Genomic DNA, 18,779 nt, shown 5'->3' on the forward strand with positions numbered 1-18,779 from the left:
AGAAGGCCATGCCGCCATGACCCCGCCTCTGCAGTTCCGCCCCACCAAGTATTCATTGGCCTTCCGGGGGTGGGAATTAGATGGGAGGTGGCCATGGGGCAGCGACCGGGGGTTGTTCCCTCTTCGGCTTCCGTAGACGAGGTCGGGCGGACCTTCGTCCGGGGTTTCGGCACCCCCCCTTCCCCTTCCCCGGGGTCCGGGGGTGACATTGCACCGCGCCCCTCCTGGGGTTGCGTCCTCGCCCCACGCGGACTCCCCCTCGGCGCGCAGCTCCCTTTCGCCTTCCTTGGCCGGGGTTCCCTCCCTTCCCCAGCTGCCCAGTCATGGGGGCTGCTGTGTTTTTCGGATGCACCTTCGTCGCGTTCGGCCCAGCCTTCTCCCTTTTCCTGATCACTGTAGCTGGAGACCCACTTCGGGTTATCATCCTGGTGGCGGGGTGAGTGTCGAGTGGTGGAGACGGGGCCGAACGTAGAGAAAAAGGTGCAGAAAGGGCTGGAGGAACTGGAGCAGGCTTGGGAGCCTGAGTTGGGGGGCAGAAGTCGGAAAAGGTTGGACACAGGGTCAAATCGTGATCTAGGAGAATTTCCCGCAGTCGGCTTCCGCCTTCCAGGGATTTCACAGATTCTTCCTGTAGTCCTCCCGGCAACGTCAGAGAAGGCCCAAGGCCAAGATTAATGAGGGGGCTGTGCTGACCTCGGCCAGCCAAGGATCTTGGAATGGATACCTAGTCTGTCCGTTCATGCCCACACACTTTGACTCTAATGAAGACTCTAACCAGATCTCTACCCTTTCTGCTGCTTTCAGATTCTTACAAATGAGTCTGTTGGTGGAGACACTTATCTGGTCCCTGTCTCCCTTACCATCCGGAAGTCTAACTTCCACTTTTCATACATTCCATCCTTGGCTGGCTCCCTCCTTGATTTTTCCATCTGCTCCTGTCTTTGCCTCTCTCATTGCCCTTGTGTTTTCTCAGAGCCTTTTTCTGGCTGGTCTCCCTGCTCTTGGCTTCTGTGGTCTGGTTCATCTTGGTCCATGTGACAGACCGATCAGATGCACGGCTCCAGTATGGCCTCCTGATTTTTGGTGCTGCTGTCTCTGTCCTTCTACAGGAAGTGTTCCGTTTTGCTTACTACAAGCTCCTTAAGTAAGGACAAGGGGGGCTCTGGAAGGGAGGGGGGACAGTGGTGTGCATGGCGGGAAGTGGGCCAGCCCTGCGATGGTGGTTGGAGTAAGGGTCGTTAAAGGGAGGGTATTGGAGGGGAAGGAACATCCCTGCCCTTCCTTCTGTTTCCCAGGAAGGCAGATGAGGGCTTAGCATCACTGAGTGAGGACGGAAGATCACCCATCTCCATCCGACAGATGGCCTATGGTGAGCCAAGGGAGAGGGACCAGAGGAGGGAGTTGGACACCCCATCCTCTCTTTCTGGGTAATCTAAACAGCCACGTATGCTAAAGTGTTTTTCTTCATACTTGACTTCCAAGGAGAGGCGGTCTGGAGGGAGAGTAGGTATGGTAGACTTTTCCCTGGGCTTGGGGAGTAGGTACTGCTAATGAAGCTGTGGTGGTCCTGGTCGTTGACAAGACCCTCCCCTCCCCCCAGTTTCTGGTCTGTCCTTCGGTATCATCAGTGGTGTCTTCTCTGTTATCAATATTTTGGCTGATGCACTTGGGCCAGGTGTGGTTGGGATCCATGGAGACTCACCCTATTACTTCCTGACTTCAGGTAAGGCCCACTTCTAACCTTGCCTTTGTGCCCTGTCCTTCCCTGGCCCTGACTTACTGCCCTTCCCTGGGAGGCTCCTCTGGCTCACCGTCTCAGGAGGCTGGCAGGCGATCAGGGATGGACATCTTCCCGTCTCCCTCCCCGCAGCCTTTCTGACAGCAGCCATTATCCTGCTCCACACCTTTTGGGGAGTTGTGTTCTTTGATGCCTGTGAGAGGAGACGGTACTGGGCTTTGGGCCTGGTAGTTGGGAGTCACCTTCTGACATCGGGACTGGTGAGTTGGAGACAGGGGCCCGAGTCAGGGAGAAAGCATTTAATAGTGAGCTGGATGGGGTATGTGTTCCCACCTAGTAAGTCACCTTCCCTTACCTGGGGCGGAGGCAGAATCTTGACTTCTGCTACCTTAGCTTCAGTTAGGTCATCCGCTCTGGGGCAGAGTTTGAATTGCTTAGTCGTGTTACCACAGAAGGCTGGAGGTGACTAGAAAGAGCTGAAACCTTGGAGGGAATCTGAACTCAAAAGTTGCCTTAGCTATAAGATGTTAGTGCTTGAAGGGAAACAGGTTTCTGAATGAGATGTCTGAGCAAGGTTGGGTCAGAGGCCCAGAGTGAATGTTGCAGTTAGGTGCAGGGAGAATCTAACCGCTCTTCTGTCCTCATTCTCAGACATTCCTGAACCCCTGGTATGAGGCTAGCCTGCTGCCCATCTATGCAGTCACCGTTTCCATGGGGCTCTGGGCGTTCATCACAGCCGGAGGCTCCCTCCGAAGTATCCAGCGCAGCCTTTCGTGTAAGGACTGACTACCTGGACTGATCGCCCGACAGATCCCATCTGCCTATCCACTGCCCATGACTGAACCCAGCCCCAGCCCGGGTCCATTGCCCTCATCCTCCGTCTCCTCGCTGATGTGCCCCGCTTCCTTCCGGGTTTGGCGTTGTCCATTTGTGACCTGTAGTCTCTAAGCTTTCTCAGGAGCAGCCTGGGTGCAGCCAGTCAGGGACTGGTGGGTTTGAATCTGCATCTCTCCCCACCACCTGGGGACCCCCTTGTTGTCCAGGTCTCCCCATGTGTCAGTGCTCCACCCTCACCCTGCCCATGACTCACCCCGCTTCCCCTCTGCAGGCCGCCGGCAGGAGGACAGTCGGGTGATGGTGTACTCTGCCCTGCGCATCCCACCCGAGGACTGAGGGAACATGGGGGGGCCCCTGGGCCTGGGGTGCCCTCCCGATCTCCTCGTCCCGTATTTCTCCATCTCCAGTTCTGGACAGTGCAGGTTGCCAAGAAAAGGGACCTAGCTTAGCCATGGCCCTGGAGATGAAGTTACTGAGGCTGAGGGTAGATGGGTTCAGTTCAGTGTCTCCTGCCCAGACTGGACATCTTGGTCTTTTTCTCAGGTCTGAAAGGAACCATTTTTTGGTATGATAAAGACCCCAAAATGCCTTTTTTTTAAAGTGGGGAGAGGGAGGAGGTACGCCGGGAGCCTCTTTAACCTCCATAGGCTGTGTTTGCTCCCAAATCTGCTGATGGTGGCTCATTTCTATCCTGTTTTCCCTTTGGTCCCAGGCCCTGGGGGAAAGGAAGGAAGTGCATGCTTGGGGACTGGTCCCACTGGATCTCTATCCTAACGTCCATGGCCGTCAGCACCCCTCCTTTCCCCAAGGTGAAATGGAGGGTGCTGTGGGGGCCTGCCCACTCCATGGCAGTGCCCTGAAGGAGTCAGACTACCATGGCATCGCAGGCCCAGAGGGCAGACATTTTTTCTAGTTTTTAATTGGGGTGTGGGAGGGTTTGGGGAGGTTTTCTATCACTGTGTTGTTTTTCTGCTGAGGGTGGAATATTCTGTCCTTTTAATCAAGGTGATTGTGATTTTGACTAATAAAAAGGACTTTATAATTGTGGGGGGACTTGGCTTTAAGAGGGGTAATGGATTGAGATTTCTAGCTCCGGGTGGCTCCGGTCCATCCTCCCTAGCCAAGTGCCTGTGATGTTCACCATTGGTGTGATGAGAGAAGCATCATTAGTGGTGTAACTTGTGGAAGTTAACTTCCTAGAAGTAGGTCTCCCTTGTCCAGGAACAGGATACAAGGAGTTAATTAATCATACCCCTGCCCCTTCTCTTTCTCTATGTCTATCTCTGCCACTCAACAGACAGAGGAACTCTCCCACTCTTGAAAGCCACAAAAAAACATTCAAGAATTAAGATCAAAAACTTTTAATTTCCAAACATATATTGAGCAAAAAATAATTAAAATCCCAGCAGCAGCCCTTTTTTCCTAGAGGAAAAAAAAAAACTACAACGTATATCTAAGGGAGAGAACATGGCGGTGTGAGGTGAAAGATGGCAGTTTATCCTCAGCTTCTTCCAACCAAGCATGAGGACAGGGAATCTCCTCATCCACAGCTTTGAAGGCCAAAGGCTCAGCCCTTCCTGAAGAGCTGGGGTCCCTGGTGTATAGAGAGGGTTACCTAGCAGGACACGTGCCTGCCTACAACTGGTCGTCCAGTGCCTGCAGCCCTCAGAGAGGCTCCCTGGCAGGAGGAGAGGGAGGCATCTGCAGCATCTTGAGACAGAGTTCACGCCTCTGTGGTAGCCCGAGCAGAGGTGAAAACCACACTTTTCCTGTTTCCCAGCCGCTTCTTCCTGGAAAGGGGAGCAATGGTTCATGGGAGTGACTAGCCTCCTAAGTGAGAGTAGACATAGAATAGGAAATACATTTAAAAAAAAAAAAAAAACTCAATAAGTATATAGTCATGACCTTAAATGTTCTCTTTCCCCCACCTCCTGAGTACAAGTATGTGCCAGCAGGCCAGGTTTAATGTGGTGCTAGGGATCAAACCCAGGGCTTGGGCACACCTGGCAAGCACTCCGCCAACTGAGCTACAGCCTCAGAGAATTTCGTTGGAGTTGGGGGTGGGGGAGACTGGGTTATCTCACTATGGAGACCAGGCTGGCCTTGAACACACAGAGATCATCCTGCTTCCAGCTCCCAAGCGTTGGGATTAAAGTTATGCACTACCATGCTTGGCTGAGAATGCTTTATTTTTTTTGGAGACGGTGCTTTTCTGTGTACCCTGGCTGTCCTGGAACTCACTCTATAGACCAGGCTGGCCTTGAACTCAGAGATCTGCCAATGAGTGCTGGGATTAAAAGTGTGCCGCTGCCACCCAACCTCTGAGAATGCTTTTTAGTAGAAAATAAATACTGCAGGAATAGAAAGTAGGATCTCACCTAATTTTTTGAGCGATGAAATAAACAGCCAGCAGAAGGCAAAGACATCCAGCCAAGATTCCCACACCTAGACCCAGCATCTCTCCTGGGGGAAATAAGGATGTCAGCTCAGCCTAACAGGTCCTGATCCATCTTTGCTGGGGCCCGCCTCGTGCTGCCACATAGGACCCTCTTACCTGTGGTATACAGTGGTCCTGCTGCAGAGGAAGGGAACTTGGGTTAGAGGAGTTTCAGAACATTTCCCCCACTTGGGAGCACTGCTTCCACACCTGAGAATTGACCTGGGCGTCCTTTCCTGGGGATGATTCCCGGTCCAGAGGTGTACTGGGAGCCCTTCCCCTCAGCCTTTTCCTTCCCAGGGGTTCACTATTTCACGCCTTTGAGCCCCCCAGTTCCCCATCTCTTCTGAGCCCTGCAAGTCACCTTGGATGAAAGAAGCAAAGATGGTCCTCTGGTTGAGAGGCTGGGGGACTCTGTAGTTCTGTACAAGGGGCTCAGAGGGGTCCTCTTCTGTAGAGGACAATGTCTCCTGGAGCTTCTCTAACTGGGGAGCAGACATGGAGAAATCACCCCAAGACGTTGGAAAGGGTCTGAGGTTCAAGCAGTATTCCCTCTCCACTACTCACACACCTGTCCCATTGAAATCTGGGCCCTTCTGTTGAAGACTGTCCAGAGCACACTCTGGTAGCAGGGGGGAGTTGTGAGTGAGCCGTTGTAGCGGAAGAATTGCTCCAGCTGTTGGGGGAACAGCTCTCTCACGCTGAAGGGAGGCACAGAGGTCTTCTGATCTGGGGAGGACGGAGCGAGGGTCAGGCTTCCTGGACAGGATTCCTCTGAGCAGAATTCACTGCTTTCTCCCCGCCCTCTCCCAAGCCTCTCAGGTCAGGGCTTGAACGTTTCCTTGCAGTTGAATTCTTACTGTAGGTTTTTAGGGCTCACCTTTGTATCTTATTTCATGTAGACGACTCAGAATGTGATCATAAGCTGGATTCTCAGTCTCGCCCACCTGCAAAGGCAATGTGCCAATAGACACACACGTTTGGAGTGAGTGCTGGGGTACACTTCCGAGAGGCCTGAGGATTAGAATAAAGGATCAGAGAGAGACCTGAGAGGGGCTGGGGGATGCTGACCTCAATGAGGATGCCTAGGACAGCCAGGCCCTGTGGCTTCTGAGCTGCCTCACTCAAGCTGCTGTAGGACTGGGAGTCATAGTGAACCACGTGGAGCTGCAGGGGGACAGAAGGAAACAAAGTTACCTGATGTTTCTTAATCCCTCTAAGGCTTTGATTTCAGTCACCCCCGCAATTACCCAACCTGAGTGTCTACCCCCAAAGCTTTGTCTTAGCTCTTCAATAGGGTTTTTCAAGGGCCCAGGTCCATCCTCTGAGCTCCACTGGACCGAACCCTGCATCATCTGTGTCCTAGCCCGAGTTCCCCGGTACCTCCGCAGCCGTGGCTTCACTGTTGATCTGGTGCTCTGATCCCTCGAGGGATCCTCTCTGACCCCAGTGCAGGTGGAGCTGGGCTGCTGTGTATTTTCGGGGCAGTCCACCCAGGTGCAGGGTTGGGGGCAGGGAAAGCTGCACTGTGGGGAAAGAGCAGGCTAGGATGGACAGTTCCCGCCCCAGCTTGCCACCACTTGGGACATAGGGTTCTCCTCTTCCTTCTTCCCCCCAGAATTGCCTGGTTCTCTCTAGCAAAGGAACCTCTCTGCTAATGATTAAGTCAGTGCTATGACACTGCTTGTACACTGAGCTTGATCATGGACGTCTGATCCCACCTTAGCTGCAGGAGCCTGAACCTCAATGTTTTATGGTTTTTGTTTTTTTGGTTTTTTTTGAGACAGGGATCCTCTGTACACAGACTGTAGCCCTGGCTGTCCTGGAATTCACTCTGTAGACCAGGTAGCCTCAAACTCAGAAATCCACCTGCCTCTGCCTTTTGAGTGTGCCACCTTGGCCCAGCTCTGAACCTCATTCTAACGTCCACATTCATTAATGTGTTATATATTATAAATTGTTCAGACGTTATAAGTTAGAACTCTGTTTCCCCTGGCTTTTTTGTTTTTTGGGTTTTTTGTTGTTGTTTGTTTGTTTGTTTTTCAATATAGGGTTTTTCTTTCTTTCCTTGGCTTTCCTGGAAGTCACTTTGTAGATCAGGCTGGCCTTGAACTCAGATATCTGCCTGCTTCTGCCTCTCAAGTGTTGGGACTAAGGCATGTACCACCAGGCTTCTCCTGGCTCTTGAAGATCTAAACTGAAAACTGCAGTTATTTGAAGCTGGCTCTTTTACCTGTATGGCCATTATTGTGTAGATCCAAAGGCTCAGTCCCAAGCTGGTCATATCCATGGGGCTGTACAGCAGGCAGATCGGGGTCAAATATCACACTGTCTGTCTGGATATTGATGGGGGACTGGGCATCGCCTCCACACTCAGGATAAGAGGTTGGCCAATGGTCCTGACCGTGTGGGCCTGGTGGAGGGGTAAGTTACTATAGACATTTGTCCAGTCCTACAGCCCCAACCACCCTTTAGTAGCCCTGGACCCCATGTTATAGTGGAAGTACCACGCAGTTGGGTGGGGCTGGGTGAGGTGGGAGTCCACACGGGGTGACTGTCCACTACTCTAGTAAGTGGGAGAGTGGTGGCTTTCACTCACCTGTAGTTTCAGAACAATGAAGCTGAATGAGGGGAAGAGGAAATAGATAGAAAGCCTGAATTCTTGCAGAAGTAGAATCAGAGAGGACAAACAGCCTAAACAGATGGAATATCTTTGGGGTACCCTATCAAGTAGACTTGAGGTTCAGCTATCCTTTCTGTCATTCACGTTCTCCTCTCACACTGGACCTTGCTTTGACTCCAGATAGGTCATTAATTAGAAGTTCAGAGGGATTGAGTTCCACTGTCCCTAGAGTCACAGTATCCTGCCAGCCTTTTCCTCCTGACCTCAGGCTCTGTCCAGTTTCAGAGGCAGGTTGGGGGTAGGACTATTTAGGAGAAAGAGAGCCAGAAGGATGGCAGCCAGCTCGCTCATTGTGCCTCTCCCCGCCCAGTTTTCTTCATTTCCACAGGGATTTACAGAGGACGCATTGGCTTTTTTGCTGAATCAGGAGATGTGGGATTTAATGATTACAGCAGGGTCTAGCAGCCACTTGTGTAAGCCCCAGGGTCTGTGTGTGTAGGGAGAAAAAGAGGAGCTAGTGGGTGAAGCTCAGGAAAAGCTCTTTCCCTCCCCCAGGACAAGTCTTCATGCCAGGTGCGGAGGTCCTGGGGTGAAAGGAGTGCCAATCCATGTGCAGTTCCAATCTCACCTTCATATGTCCAGTGGTGACCTGTAAGAGAGGGATTTGGGCTGTGGCCAGTGCAGCCTGGAGCAATGTCCTGGCCTCTGCTCTCCCTCCGGCCGCCAGCGCCTCCTCCTTTTCTGCTCTCTCTTACCCACCTCCACTCCAGAGCTTCCCAAGTGAAGTATTGAAACTGGATACCTTTGTGAAAAGGTCGGGGGTCCTATTTAAAATAACTAGCCAGGCTGCAGTTGTGATTAAAGAGTAAAGAGGGAGGAGCAAGGAAAAGAGATAAAGCCAGGAGACTAAAATTAACCTGGATCCAAATGTGCAGGCAGCCCAGCCCTTACTTTTTCCCATCTGGAGCCAAGTCAGTGTAACACTTAGAAGGTTGGGGTGGGGTAAGGCAAGGGTGTGAGCAGAGGGCTTGGAAGCATAGAATAGAAGGAGGAGGAAGAGGAGGAGGAGGAGGAGGAGGAGGAGGAGGAGGGAAAGTCTCAGTGAATCCTGCTGAAGCCAGGAGGGCTTAGTCCTTAGCCTTGGTGTACTGCCGCTAGGACGAGGGCCCAGCACCTTCAGCAGGAGTTTTAGTTCTTTCTGCTCTCACTAGCTGTGGTCACTCGAATCATGAACATCTGCTCTTTCAGGCTCAAATGGCTCAAGAAAAGCAGGAGTCGGGGTAGGGCCTAGTCTATGTTGAGGGTGGTGGGTGGGCACAGGCAGCCAGGCTGGCAAAGACAGGATGAAAGTGTAGCATTGTGTGTAGAGAGGAGAGTTGCCAGCCGGGTCACATGCCAGGATCTCATGCAGTTCTATCTCTGGCCAAAACGCTAGGGGTCTGAGAGTCACCCCCCCCCCCCCCCCACGGCTAACCTGCTTCAAGGAGAAAAGGAAGTCTTCTTGGAGATTGGCTTGTTCTATTTAACTCTAGAAACTGGGGGGAAATACCCTGTTCCTTTTCCTCTTCATTAGTCTTTTAATTATTTTGTTTGAGACATGATTTTACTCTGTAGTCCATACTGGCCCTGTATTCACAGTGTGCTTCAGGCTGACCTCAAACTTGTGGCAGTCCTGTCTCAGCCTCCTGAGAGCTGGGATTGCAAGCGTGTGGTCCAATGCCCATCTTGCTTGTTATTCCTTTAACTGCTCACACCGCTCCATTCCTCAGCGGGGGCAACTCTGCGAGTAGCTCCCCCCCACCCCTCCTTCACTATCTCTTTAGGATACTCCAACAACTAGAGTTCTCTGGCTGTTGTGAAGGTGCCCTGCCCTTCCTGTGAAATGCTCTGAGCTGATTCTAATGCCTCTTTTTTCCTCTTTCCAAATTGTTTCTTCTCAGAAGAGATTTGTGACTCCTCATTTTCTTTTGGATCCCTTGGTCCCATCTTCCTCTCGCTTTCTAGATAATCCCCCCCCCCACCTCGTCCTTCCAATAAACTTTAATCCCTCACCTACTATGTGCTGGATACAGAATGGGGCCTGAGAAGCACAAAAACAGGGTGTAGAAACCAGGCATGGGGAGGCAGAGCCAAGCAGGTCTAACCTCAGCTACAGAGTGAGTTTGAGATAGGTCTGGCCACGTGAAACCTTGTCTCAAAAAAAAAAGTAAATAAAAATAAGCAATAACAACAAAAAAAGTTGTGGGAATCCTTCAGGCGTTCCAGAAACAACTTAGCTTGTTTTCTCCAACGTCTCCCCACCTCTCTCCTAATCCTGAAAGCCCTTTGTACACTATAAAGAGCTGAGCAAACGTTTAGTCGTGTTCCTTTCAGGGAAATGGACCAGCTGCCCCTGCCCCTTGGCAGGTAATGGAGTTATCCTTTGATCAGCAGAGGGTCGGGGTCTGAGTCGGGCAGGACTGCAGCACGTGTCCCTTCTCACCCCTGCTCTCCCTAACCAGCAGAGTGCGTAAACAAAGACGGGCAGGAGGGCTGCCCGGGACTAGGGCAGTGGGGAAAGAGTGGACTGGAGAACTGTAGCTGGCCGAGTGTCCTACACTCCTGAGCATTCACACACTGGCCTCTGGCTAGCTCTCCCTGTCGCAGAGATAGCAGTAATCGCTGGGTTAGAGAGGAAAAGGAAAAGAATGGAAGGATCTCCTCCATAGTCTTTCTCCCACCCCATGCCTCCCCCCCCTACCCCCCAGCCCCTAGGCTTCCCTTTCTGAAACCTCTCCTCCCCCACATAAGTACACATGGCTACGGGTGGACATTAGCACAGACCCAGTTGTACCTACCCCCATCTGCAGCCAGGATCCAAGTCACCTTTAACAGGAGAGCGAAGAACAACATATTATCCCCACAATGGGGTACAAGGGACCAGGAATTTGGGGTTTAGAAGAGAGAGGTGGAGAGGGAGGGAGAGAGAGGAGTTTCTGGCGTTCTATCTCTTTTCTTCTTGTCTCTGTCTCTGCAGACTTCCAGGGACTTGATTTTCCACAGGTTAACACGAACTTCTGGATCCCAGGATAAATTTCTTCCTCTCTCACTTTCTCTCTCTTCCTCTCTCTGCCCTCTCCGTATGTCCCTTCGTAATCTCCACACCACTTACTGGCCAGCAACTTCACAGTTGCCTCCCGCTTTTAAGGTGGCTCGAAACCGGTGTACGTGAGGAGGGGGGTGGTGCCTGGGCTGCAGCCGAGCAGCTCCTTAAATAGCGGATTAGGCATGCAGGATGGCCCAGCAGAGCCCAGCGCCCTGGCCTTGGCTCAGGACCCTGGAGTGAGCTCTTCCTTTGCTATTTACACTGCCGCTCGTACGGGTGTCCCCTGGAACTCTCGGTCAGGGAAGGGGGGTTTCGCACCTCTCCCTCCCAGGACACCGTGTTCTCATTCCCCTGCCTGAGGAGCACATCCCTGGGTGGTATGGGACTGCTGGTGGGGAACCTGTTTCTGAAACCAAGAGAAGTTGAGCTGGTTGGAACCAGAAAGAATTCAGATTCGGGAGATAGGAGAACAGAAGTTGGAGGCTCAGGGAGCAGGTGGGGAGTGGAAAGTCAAACTTTAAAATCTGGATTGTGGAGAGCAAGAAGTGGGGCGAGGAGAATATTTGTCTTCTGCCTCGTCTTTCTCTGGCGCCTGTCACCACCCCCTTCCCTTGGTGAGGCTTAGGTCCACGTGCCTGTGTAGCCTGGGGTGGGGGTGCGGTTTTGTTTGCCGGATAAAGCCCATTTGTGTGCACAGCGGGGGAGGGGTTGTCGCAGCACCAGGGAGAGACAGCATTCTAACTACCAGATCCAGCCACCTCCCTCCCCAGGGAGCCCAGATCTAGGGCGCCTTTTGTCACTGAAGAGGACACTGACCCCTAGCAGAGAGGCCGGGCAGGAGGAGTGATGGGTGACTGTAGAAACAATTACTGTCACCATGAGAAAAAGGCGGACTCCAAAGAAAGAGAGGGGAGGGGCCATAGAAAGGCCATGTGACCAGGTGGGTGAGGGGTCCAGGGGCTTCCCGCCCACCCAACAAAGGGTCCAGGCAGGTCCTGTGGGATCAAGTGAAACTTGCTGTGGTGGAACTGAGTTTGCTAGTGGAGCATGGAGGCTGCGTGGCGTCTCAGGAATGTGGCTGGTGTGCGCTCCCCCACGGGACTAGAAATCCCGATCGGAATGTACATCCTAAGTCCCTCATTAGTGAGTGTGAAGACCACAGATAATTTCAAGCTAGATGGTGAAATCTCTCCTCCATAACCTCTGTGAGGTCTTTCTGCCCTCCTTACTCCTATCAAGTAGCAATAAATAGCCAAAACAAAGGAGCAGAAGCCAAACAAGGGCACGGGATAAAAGCCAAATGAACAGAATAATGCATGTGCCAGGTCATCACTCCTGCGGAGACAGGAGCTCAGAGTGCTTTTCTGTCCCACGACTGAGCTTCAGAGTAAGGACTTTTTAAAAATATATATATATATTTAAAATACACACACACACACACACACACACACACACACACACACACAACGTTTTATCGCTTTGCGAATACTTCATCCCCTAAAAAAAAGTTTCCGTCTTAAAGTTCTTCCAAAGCCTCATCCAGTCCCATCTAGGAAGAATAAAAGATGTGAATACAAGTTAAGATTTCTTTGGTGTCCGGAAAGTTAAGAGGGGGGTGGGGTGGGGGTGAAAGGAGAATTGACACATATTTCACAAGGTAGGAAAGAGGAGGTTTGGATAGAATAACCCCTATCAGGACAGAGCTCCCCTGCAGCATCTACGACCGACTTTCAGCCTCCCAGGAAGTGCGTCTCGCCTGGCGCCACCTCTTGGCTTCTCTACGAATTTTTAAAACTTGGGATTCCTTCTGGACAGCAGTTGGTGCTGAGAGTTTGGGGACTTTGCCTACACTTTTGAATACTGCTTCAAAAAATAAAAAATAAAAAATAAAAAATACTGCTTCAAAGGAGTCTTAGCCCTGGTGCTGGAGAGATGGCTCAGTGGTTAATAGCTCTCGCTGCTTTTCCAGAGGAATGGGTTCGATTTTCAGCACCCACCTGGCAGCTCTCAACTGTCTGTGACTCTAGTTCCAAGGAACCGGATATTCTCACACAGACATACATGCAGGCAAATCACCAATGCACATAAAATAAAACCATTAAAAAAATAAAATGCGTCCTTAAAAAAAAAGTCTTAGTCCCGAGTCAACACTTAGGCTCCGGAACCAGCAGCCTCTCCGGGAATTCCGATTCCCTCCAAATAAATAAAACTGGTTTCAGAGAGAGGGGGAGGGGAGAGGGAGAGGGGAGAGGGGAGACGGGGAGAGAAAGAACGAACTTGTTTAGATCCTGTGAACACTTCAGTCATTGCTTTCTAGCTGTGTTGATTTGGAGTAGGTGCAAAGGGGCTGCTATGTGAAAAGGGAAAGGAAAAGGAAAGAAAAAAGAAAGGGTGACTGGGTACTATTTCTTCCGAGTAGTTTCTTCTCAAACTCTTGTTTCGTTAGGGCTCTTCTCGCTCCTAAACCCTCTTCTCCCCTTGCACCTGGCCCAAGGACCACCAAACCTGAGACATTCCGCTGCCGAGTGGCGCCACCTCCTGTCCTTGCAAAGCAGTGAAACGTGAATGTCGGATCAAAGTGTTCCAGCGTGGTGACTTTATGTTTATCCTTTCTTAAAAGTTCTTAACTTAGGTATTTAAACTCACGCCTTTAGAATGTCCTTGCAACGAGCCCAGTCAGCTCCCCGAGCTTGTATGCTGGGGTGCAGGCTGTTGAATAAAGGAGGGAGTCAGATTCAAACAACAGTCCATGAGGGGACGTGTTAGATGGAATTACATTTTCTAGAAAAGCTAATAACAAAAAACGAGAGACCAGAAGCAGCAAACAAACAGAAGAGATAATAACACTGTGTGCTGCAGTGATATAACGGAAGTAGGAACATTAGGCAGTTGCATTTAGTATTACAGCCTTGCCCTCAGTCCCCAAAGCCCCTTCAGCAAACACAAAGGTGCTTACAAATTAAGCTCACTGGGGACTGGGAGGAGCAGGTGATCTGGGCCAGCCTCACAGCCTTCCGATTCAATAGATGCAGGAGGAGAATCTTGTGGAGAAAGGGCAGATAAATTTTGTGGTCAGAAATATTGCTGTTGGTTTTTTTTAATTAAAAAGGAATTTTCTATTATGAATTGGTTCCAGGCACAGAACACCTCTAGCTTTGTAAATACCTGTGGGTTAAGTGAATGAATCTCCTCAGGGGACCAGTGAGTCACTTTTCACTCCGCTTTGGTCTTTCCTAGACCTTTAGACCAGCAGGGCCCTTAGGCATCCATCCAAACTCCTTGTTATGCTCGGTGGAGAATGAATTTTGAGGGATTTAGGAATTCAGCTGTGGTTGATAAAAAGCTGTTGGACCAAACCAGAAATGGAACCCAAGCCCCAACGAGCATGTCCCTGCACCATGGGGTCGCACTGGTGAGTGTTAAGAGTCACCTGGGGAGCTTGTTATAGTTCTAGCCTGCCTCTTCACAGCTCTGGGGGTTGTTCGGTTGGTCTTTTTATTTTTTAAAAGATTTATTTATTTATTTAATGTATATGAACACACTGTAGCTGTACAGATGGTTGTGAGCCAACATGTGGTTGTTAGGAATTGAACTTTTTTAGGACCTCTGCTCCCTCAGGTCAGCCCTGCTCACTTTGGTCAACTCTGTTCGCTCAGTCCCTGCTCGCTCCAGCCTAAAGCTTTATTTATTGTTATATATAAGTACACCGTAGCCATCTTCAGACACACCAGAAGAGGGTGTCAGATCTTATTCTGGGTGGTCGTGAGCCACCATGTGGTTGCTGGGATTTGAACTCAGGACCTTCAGAAGAGCACTCAGTGCTCTTTCTGGCTGAGTCATCTCACCAGCCCCGGTTGTTTTTTTAAATTGTTTGTTTTGTTTTGTTCTTTGTTTTTTTTTTCTGAGACAGAATCTCTCTACATAGCTCTGACTGTCCTAGAACCCACTCTATAGAGCAGGCTGGCCTCAAACTCATGGAAATCTGGCTGTGTCTGCCTCCCGAGTGCTGGGAGACACCTCCACACATGGCCCACCATTACAATGCTGTAAGTTTGCACTTTTTTCTACATTTATTTCTTTTTTGTGGGTGTGTGGATGCACCCTCATACCATGGCATTTGTCTAGAGGGTTACTTTTTTTTTTTTTTACATTTACTTATTTTTGTGTGCATATATGTGTGGGCACACATGTAGAAGTCAAAGGACAGGCTCTGCCAGTGCCTGGCAAATACAGAAGTGGATGCTCACAGTCATCTATTAGATGGAACACAGGGTCACCAATGAAGGAGCTTGAGAAAGAACCCAAGGAGCTGAAGGGGTTTGTAGCCCCACAGGAGGAACATCAATATGAACTAACCAGTACCCCCAGAGCTCCTTGGGACTAAACCACCAACCAAAGAAAACACATGGTGGGACTCTGTCCCTAGCTGCATATGTAACAGAGGATGGCCTTGTCGGCCATCAATGGGAGGAGAGGCCCTTGGTCTTTTGAAGATTATATGCCCCAGTATAGGGGAATGCCAGGGGCAGGAAGAGGGAGTGGGTGGGTTGGGGAGTAGGGGGAGGGTATAGTGAGCTTTCGGAGAGGAAACTAGGAAAGGGGATAGCATATGAAATGTAAATGAAGAGAATGTCTAATAAAAAAACAAAAGAAGTCAAAGGACAACTTGTGGGACTTGGTGCTCTCCTTCCTCATGTAAGTGGGGGCATTGAACACAGGTCGTTAGGCTTAGCAGCAAGCATCCTTTTCCACTAAGCCCTTTTACTGGTCCCCAGAAGTCTGCATCTCTAGTAGGTATCTAGGTGAGATTAGATAGATGCTATTTGTCTTCGGGGAATCCCCTGTGAGCATCTGCCTCACACCTAGAAGCAGATGTGGCTTCTATCCTCTGTAGAGATTAAAACCATCCATTCACTCTGTGGTCACCTGAGGTTAACATATTTACAAACATATTTTAAGTCTTTCTAGGTACTAGGTACAGTCATGGCTTTGAAATTAAAAACATGACTAAGACTTGACCTTTCCCCTAAAGCACATCCAGATCTCCCAGGATGCAGATTTTACTCAGTGTCTACACTACACAGTGAGAACGTCCGCATCTGTTTTACCTACCTGCAGTGTAACTGTTGTGGTTTAACCAGGCCTGGGTATCCTTAACAACCCTTAACAACGTAACAACAGCCACTTCACAGTGGGCATTGCGTGCACCGTCCTCTCTTGGAATGACACCAAATAACAGTTTGTGGGACTTGGAGATCCTCGCTGATATTCTGGAGCAAACTATGTCCTGTGGGAGGAGGAAGGGAAAGGGTCAATCAAGCCCCCTCCCCCCGTCGTTCCTCCCCCACCTCCAAGTAACCCAGGCTAGACACAAGCTCCCTGTGTAGCTGAGGCTAACCTTCCATTCTTGACCCTCCTACATAAAGATGATGGATGTGTAAACTGGCTTGTTGAAAGCTTTACATTCTTATTTAAAACGTTTATTGTTTTAAAAATGAGTTAACTTATTTTATTTTTTATTTTATGTGTATGAGCGTTTTCTCTGCAGGCATGTGAGTATACTGTGTGGACAGAGTGTCTGTGGAGGCCAGAAGAGGGTGTTGGAGTCTTTGGAACTGTTGTTAGAGGTGATTGTGAGCTACCCCATAGATGCTTGGTCTTCTGCAGGAGCACCCAGTGCTCTTAACCACTAAGCATTTCTCCAGCCTATTATTATTATTATTATTATTATTATTATTATTGTTGTTGTTATTATTGAGACAGTGTCTCACCTGTAGCTCAGGTGGACCTGGAACTTGAAGTAATCTTCTGGTCTTAAACTAAATGCTGTGACCAGAACGGGGGAAGCTGACAAAGTCCTGGGGGGGGGGGGGAATGTGCACTGTTGACATGAGCACAGCCTAGTGCCTCAGACCCACGGGAGTGGCAGAGCTTTCCATGGCTCAGAGGGATGGCAAGGCTTTCATTCCGTGGGAGTACAGATGTGACTGTTGCAGAAGCATGTGCCAGCTCCATTCCAGATGCCTGCAGCCGAGACTGTGTCCCCACAGAGACCTCCACAGAGATTAGCTAGAGCCCCTCATGCGTGCTGTATGATGCAAAGGCCCTGCTGCTGTGCCTCTCTGTCACATCTGTATGTGTGTCTGTCACTGGTTACCCAAGTCAGGTCAAAGAGACCCAAGACCTCCATGGCCTAGAACGTGTAATGAATTAAGGCTGCCCTTTAACTGCTCGCTCTTCTGCTTCCATCTCTGGGATGTTGGGGTCACCAATGTGTGCCACTACACTTGTTAGGACTCAGGTGCTCCCCAAGGCTGCCCTTGCATCACCACAGAGTGTTCTCTTGCTCTCCCAGTCTGTCTCTCTGTCTTTGTCTCTGTCTCCACTTCAAGAGGTACTTTCATCCCCTCCCCCAATAAATCTTTTGCATAAGATCTGTTTCCTGGTGTGACCTCTGTGACACACCTTGGCCACTACCCTCCAAGACACTCCATTGCAAAACCCTAACAATATTTATTGAGAAAAATTTTTTTTCTTTGTCTTTTCTTTCTTTTTTAGTTTTTTTGTTTTTTTGTTTTTTTTTTTTTTTGAGACAGAAAGTTTCTCTCTCTGTAGGAAGCCCTGGCTGTCCTGGAACTCACTAAGTAGGCCTGGCTGGCCTTGAATTTACAGAGATTCACCTGCCCCTGCCTCCCAAGTGCTGGGATTAAAGGCATACACCACCAGCAGCTTTTTTTTTTTTTTTAAGATTTATTTATTTTATGTAAGTACACTGTCGCTATCTTCACACACACCAGAAGAGGGCATTAGATCTCATTACAAATGTTGTGAGCCACCATGTGGTTGCTGAGAATTGAACTCAGGACCTCTCAAAGAGCAGTCAGTGCTCTTAACCACGGAGCAGCCTCTCTCTCCCTCTCCCCCTCCCCCTCCCCCTCCCCCTCTCCTCTCCCCTCTCCCCTCTCCTCTCCCCTCTCCCCCCTCCCCTCTCCCCTCTCCCCCTCTCCCTCTCCCCTCTCCCCCCTCCCCTCTCCCCTCTCCCCCTCTCCCCTCTCCCCTCTCCCCCTCTCCCTCTCCCCTCTCCCCCTTTCCCTCTCCCTCCTCCCATGCCTCTCTTTCAAGAATTTTTTTTCTTTTTTAGATTTATTTCCAAAGCATGAATGTTTTTTTTAACATGTACACATTTGCAGTGTGTGTGTCTGCTACCTGCCCTGGAATTGGAGTTATGCAATGTTGTGAACCACCATGTAGGTGCTGGGACCTGACCTGTGTCCTCGGAAGAGGGAGATTTCCATAGCTCTTTCCCTTTCTCTCTCTCTCTCTCTCTCTCTCTCTCTCTCTCTCTCTCTCTCTTTCTTTTTATTTTATGTGTAAGTGCACATCTATGTAAGTGCACTGTGTGTGGCCCACAGAAGCCAGAAGAGGATTCAGGATCCCCTGGGACTGGAGTTACAGATGGCTGTGAGCCACCATGTGGGTGCTGGAACCAAACCCAGGTCCTCTGCTAGAGCAGCCAGCGCTTTTGAGAGAGCAGTCTCTCTAGCCTCATACCCTTATTTTGAAAAGAACTGTTATATGTGAATCTGTAGAGACTAGTGACAGAGGATGCCACAGCAAAACCTTGTGTGAGCTTATTGGGACACACTAAGTCCTCCCCACATGGGAAGCCTGCTCTCGGATCAGATTAAAAACGTTTTCTTCAGATCATAAGGTAACATCTGCAACAATTTGGAGTTCTGCGTTCCACATGATTGATAGTTTTTTTTTTTTTTTTGGTTTTTCGAGACAGGGTTTCTCTGTATAGCCCTGGCTGTCCTGGAACTCACTCTGTAGACCAGGCTGGCCTCGAACTCAGAAATCCGCCTGCCTCTGCCTCCCAAGTGCTGGGATTAAAGGCGTGCACCACCACGCCCGGCTAGTTTTTTTTTTTTTAAACATTTATTTATTTATTATATGTAAGTACACTATAGCTGTCTTCAGACACACCAGAAGAGGGCATCAGATCTCATTACGGGTGGTTGTGAGCCACCATGTGGTTGCTGGGATTTGAACTTCTGAC

At 50.0% G+C, this 18,779-nt stretch overlaps 2 protein-coding genes across 8 annotated transcripts; one reads left to right on the top strand and one right to left on the bottom strand.

Annotated features, from left to right (window-relative positions):
- Nucleotides 1–73: 73 nt before the first annotated feature.
- On the top strand, nucleotides 74–4,745 carry Aph1a (aph1 homolog A, gamma secretase subunit). 2 transcript variants are annotated; one of them, NM_146134.2, is made up of 7 exons: nucleotides 74–436; nucleotides 974–1,144; nucleotides 1,296–1,369; nucleotides 1,601–1,723; nucleotides 1,871–1,998; nucleotides 2,390–2,513; nucleotides 2,847–4,745. In NM_146134.2, the coding sequence occupies exons 1-7, from the start codon at nucleotides 324–326 to the stop codon at nucleotides 2,909–2,911; spliced, it is 798 nt and encodes a 265-aa protein (NP_666246.1). In that variant the 5' UTR covers nucleotides 74–323; the 3' UTR covers nucleotides 2,912–4,745. The 2 variants fall into 2 exon arrangements, with proteins under 2 accessions (NP_666246.1, NP_666216.1); NM_146104.3 differs by having other exon boundaries at nucleotides 2,390–4,745.
- On the bottom strand, nucleotides 3,921–11,270 carry Car14 (carbonic anhydrase 14). 6 transcript variants are annotated; one of them, XM_006501443.4, is made up of 12 exons: nucleotides 10,473–11,270; nucleotides 8,264–8,284; nucleotides 7,612–7,633; nucleotides 7,246–7,425; nucleotides 6,396–6,538; nucleotides 6,084–6,179; nucleotides 5,893–5,959; nucleotides 5,584–5,741; nucleotides 5,377–5,497; nucleotides 5,130–5,150; nucleotides 4,954–5,038; nucleotides 3,921–4,405 (listed from the first exon to the last, which is right to left on the bottom strand). In XM_006501443.4, the coding sequence occupies exons 1-12, from the start codon at nucleotides 10,476–10,478 to the stop codon at nucleotides 3,970–3,972; spliced, it is 1,356 nt and encodes a 451-aa protein (XP_006501506.1). In that variant the 5' UTR covers nucleotides 10,479–11,270; the 3' UTR covers nucleotides 3,921–3,969. The 6 variants fall into 6 exon arrangements, with proteins under 6 accessions (XP_006501506.1, NP_001342680.1, XP_006501505.1 ...); NM_001355751.1 differs by having other exon boundaries at nucleotides 3,921–4,365; nucleotides 10,473–10,838; XM_006501442.4 differs by lacking the exon at nucleotides 7,612–7,633 and having other exon boundaries at nucleotides 10,473–11,265.
- Nucleotides 11,271–18,779: the final 7,509 nt, after the last annotated feature.

This window comes from Mus musculus, chromosome 3, assembly GCF_000001635.26.
Source record: "Mus musculus strain C57BL/6J chromosome 3, GRCm38.p6 C57BL/6J".
Classification (NCBI taxonomy): domain Eukaryota; kingdom Metazoa; phylum Chordata; class Mammalia; order Rodentia; family Muridae; genus Mus; species Mus musculus.

Coding starts and splice junctions, on each gene's coding strand:
- Aph1a (NM_146134.2), top strand. CDS start 324: ATGGGGGCTGCTGTGTTTTTCGGATGCACCTTCGTCGCGTTCGGCCCA. Junction 437..973: donor GTTATCATCCTGGTGGCGGG/GTGAGTGTCGAG, acceptor GTGTTTTCTCAG/AGCCTTTTTCTGGCTGGTCT. Junction 1,145..1,295: donor GCTTACTACAAGCTCCTTAA/GTAAGGACAAGG, acceptor TCTGTTTCCCAG/GAAGGCAGATGAGGGCTTAG.
- Car14 (XM_006501442.4), bottom strand. CDS start 10,527: ATGTTGTTCTTCGCTCTCCTGTTAAAGGTGACTTGGATCCTGGCTGCA. Junction 7,426..8,263: donor TCACCACTGGACATATGAAG/GTGAGATTGGAA, acceptor CCCCTCCACCAG/GCCCACACGGTCAGGACCAT. Junction 6,539..7,245: donor ACACAATAATGGCCATACAG/GTAAAAGAGCCA, acceptor CTTTCCCCACAG/TGCAGCTTTCCCTGCCCCCA.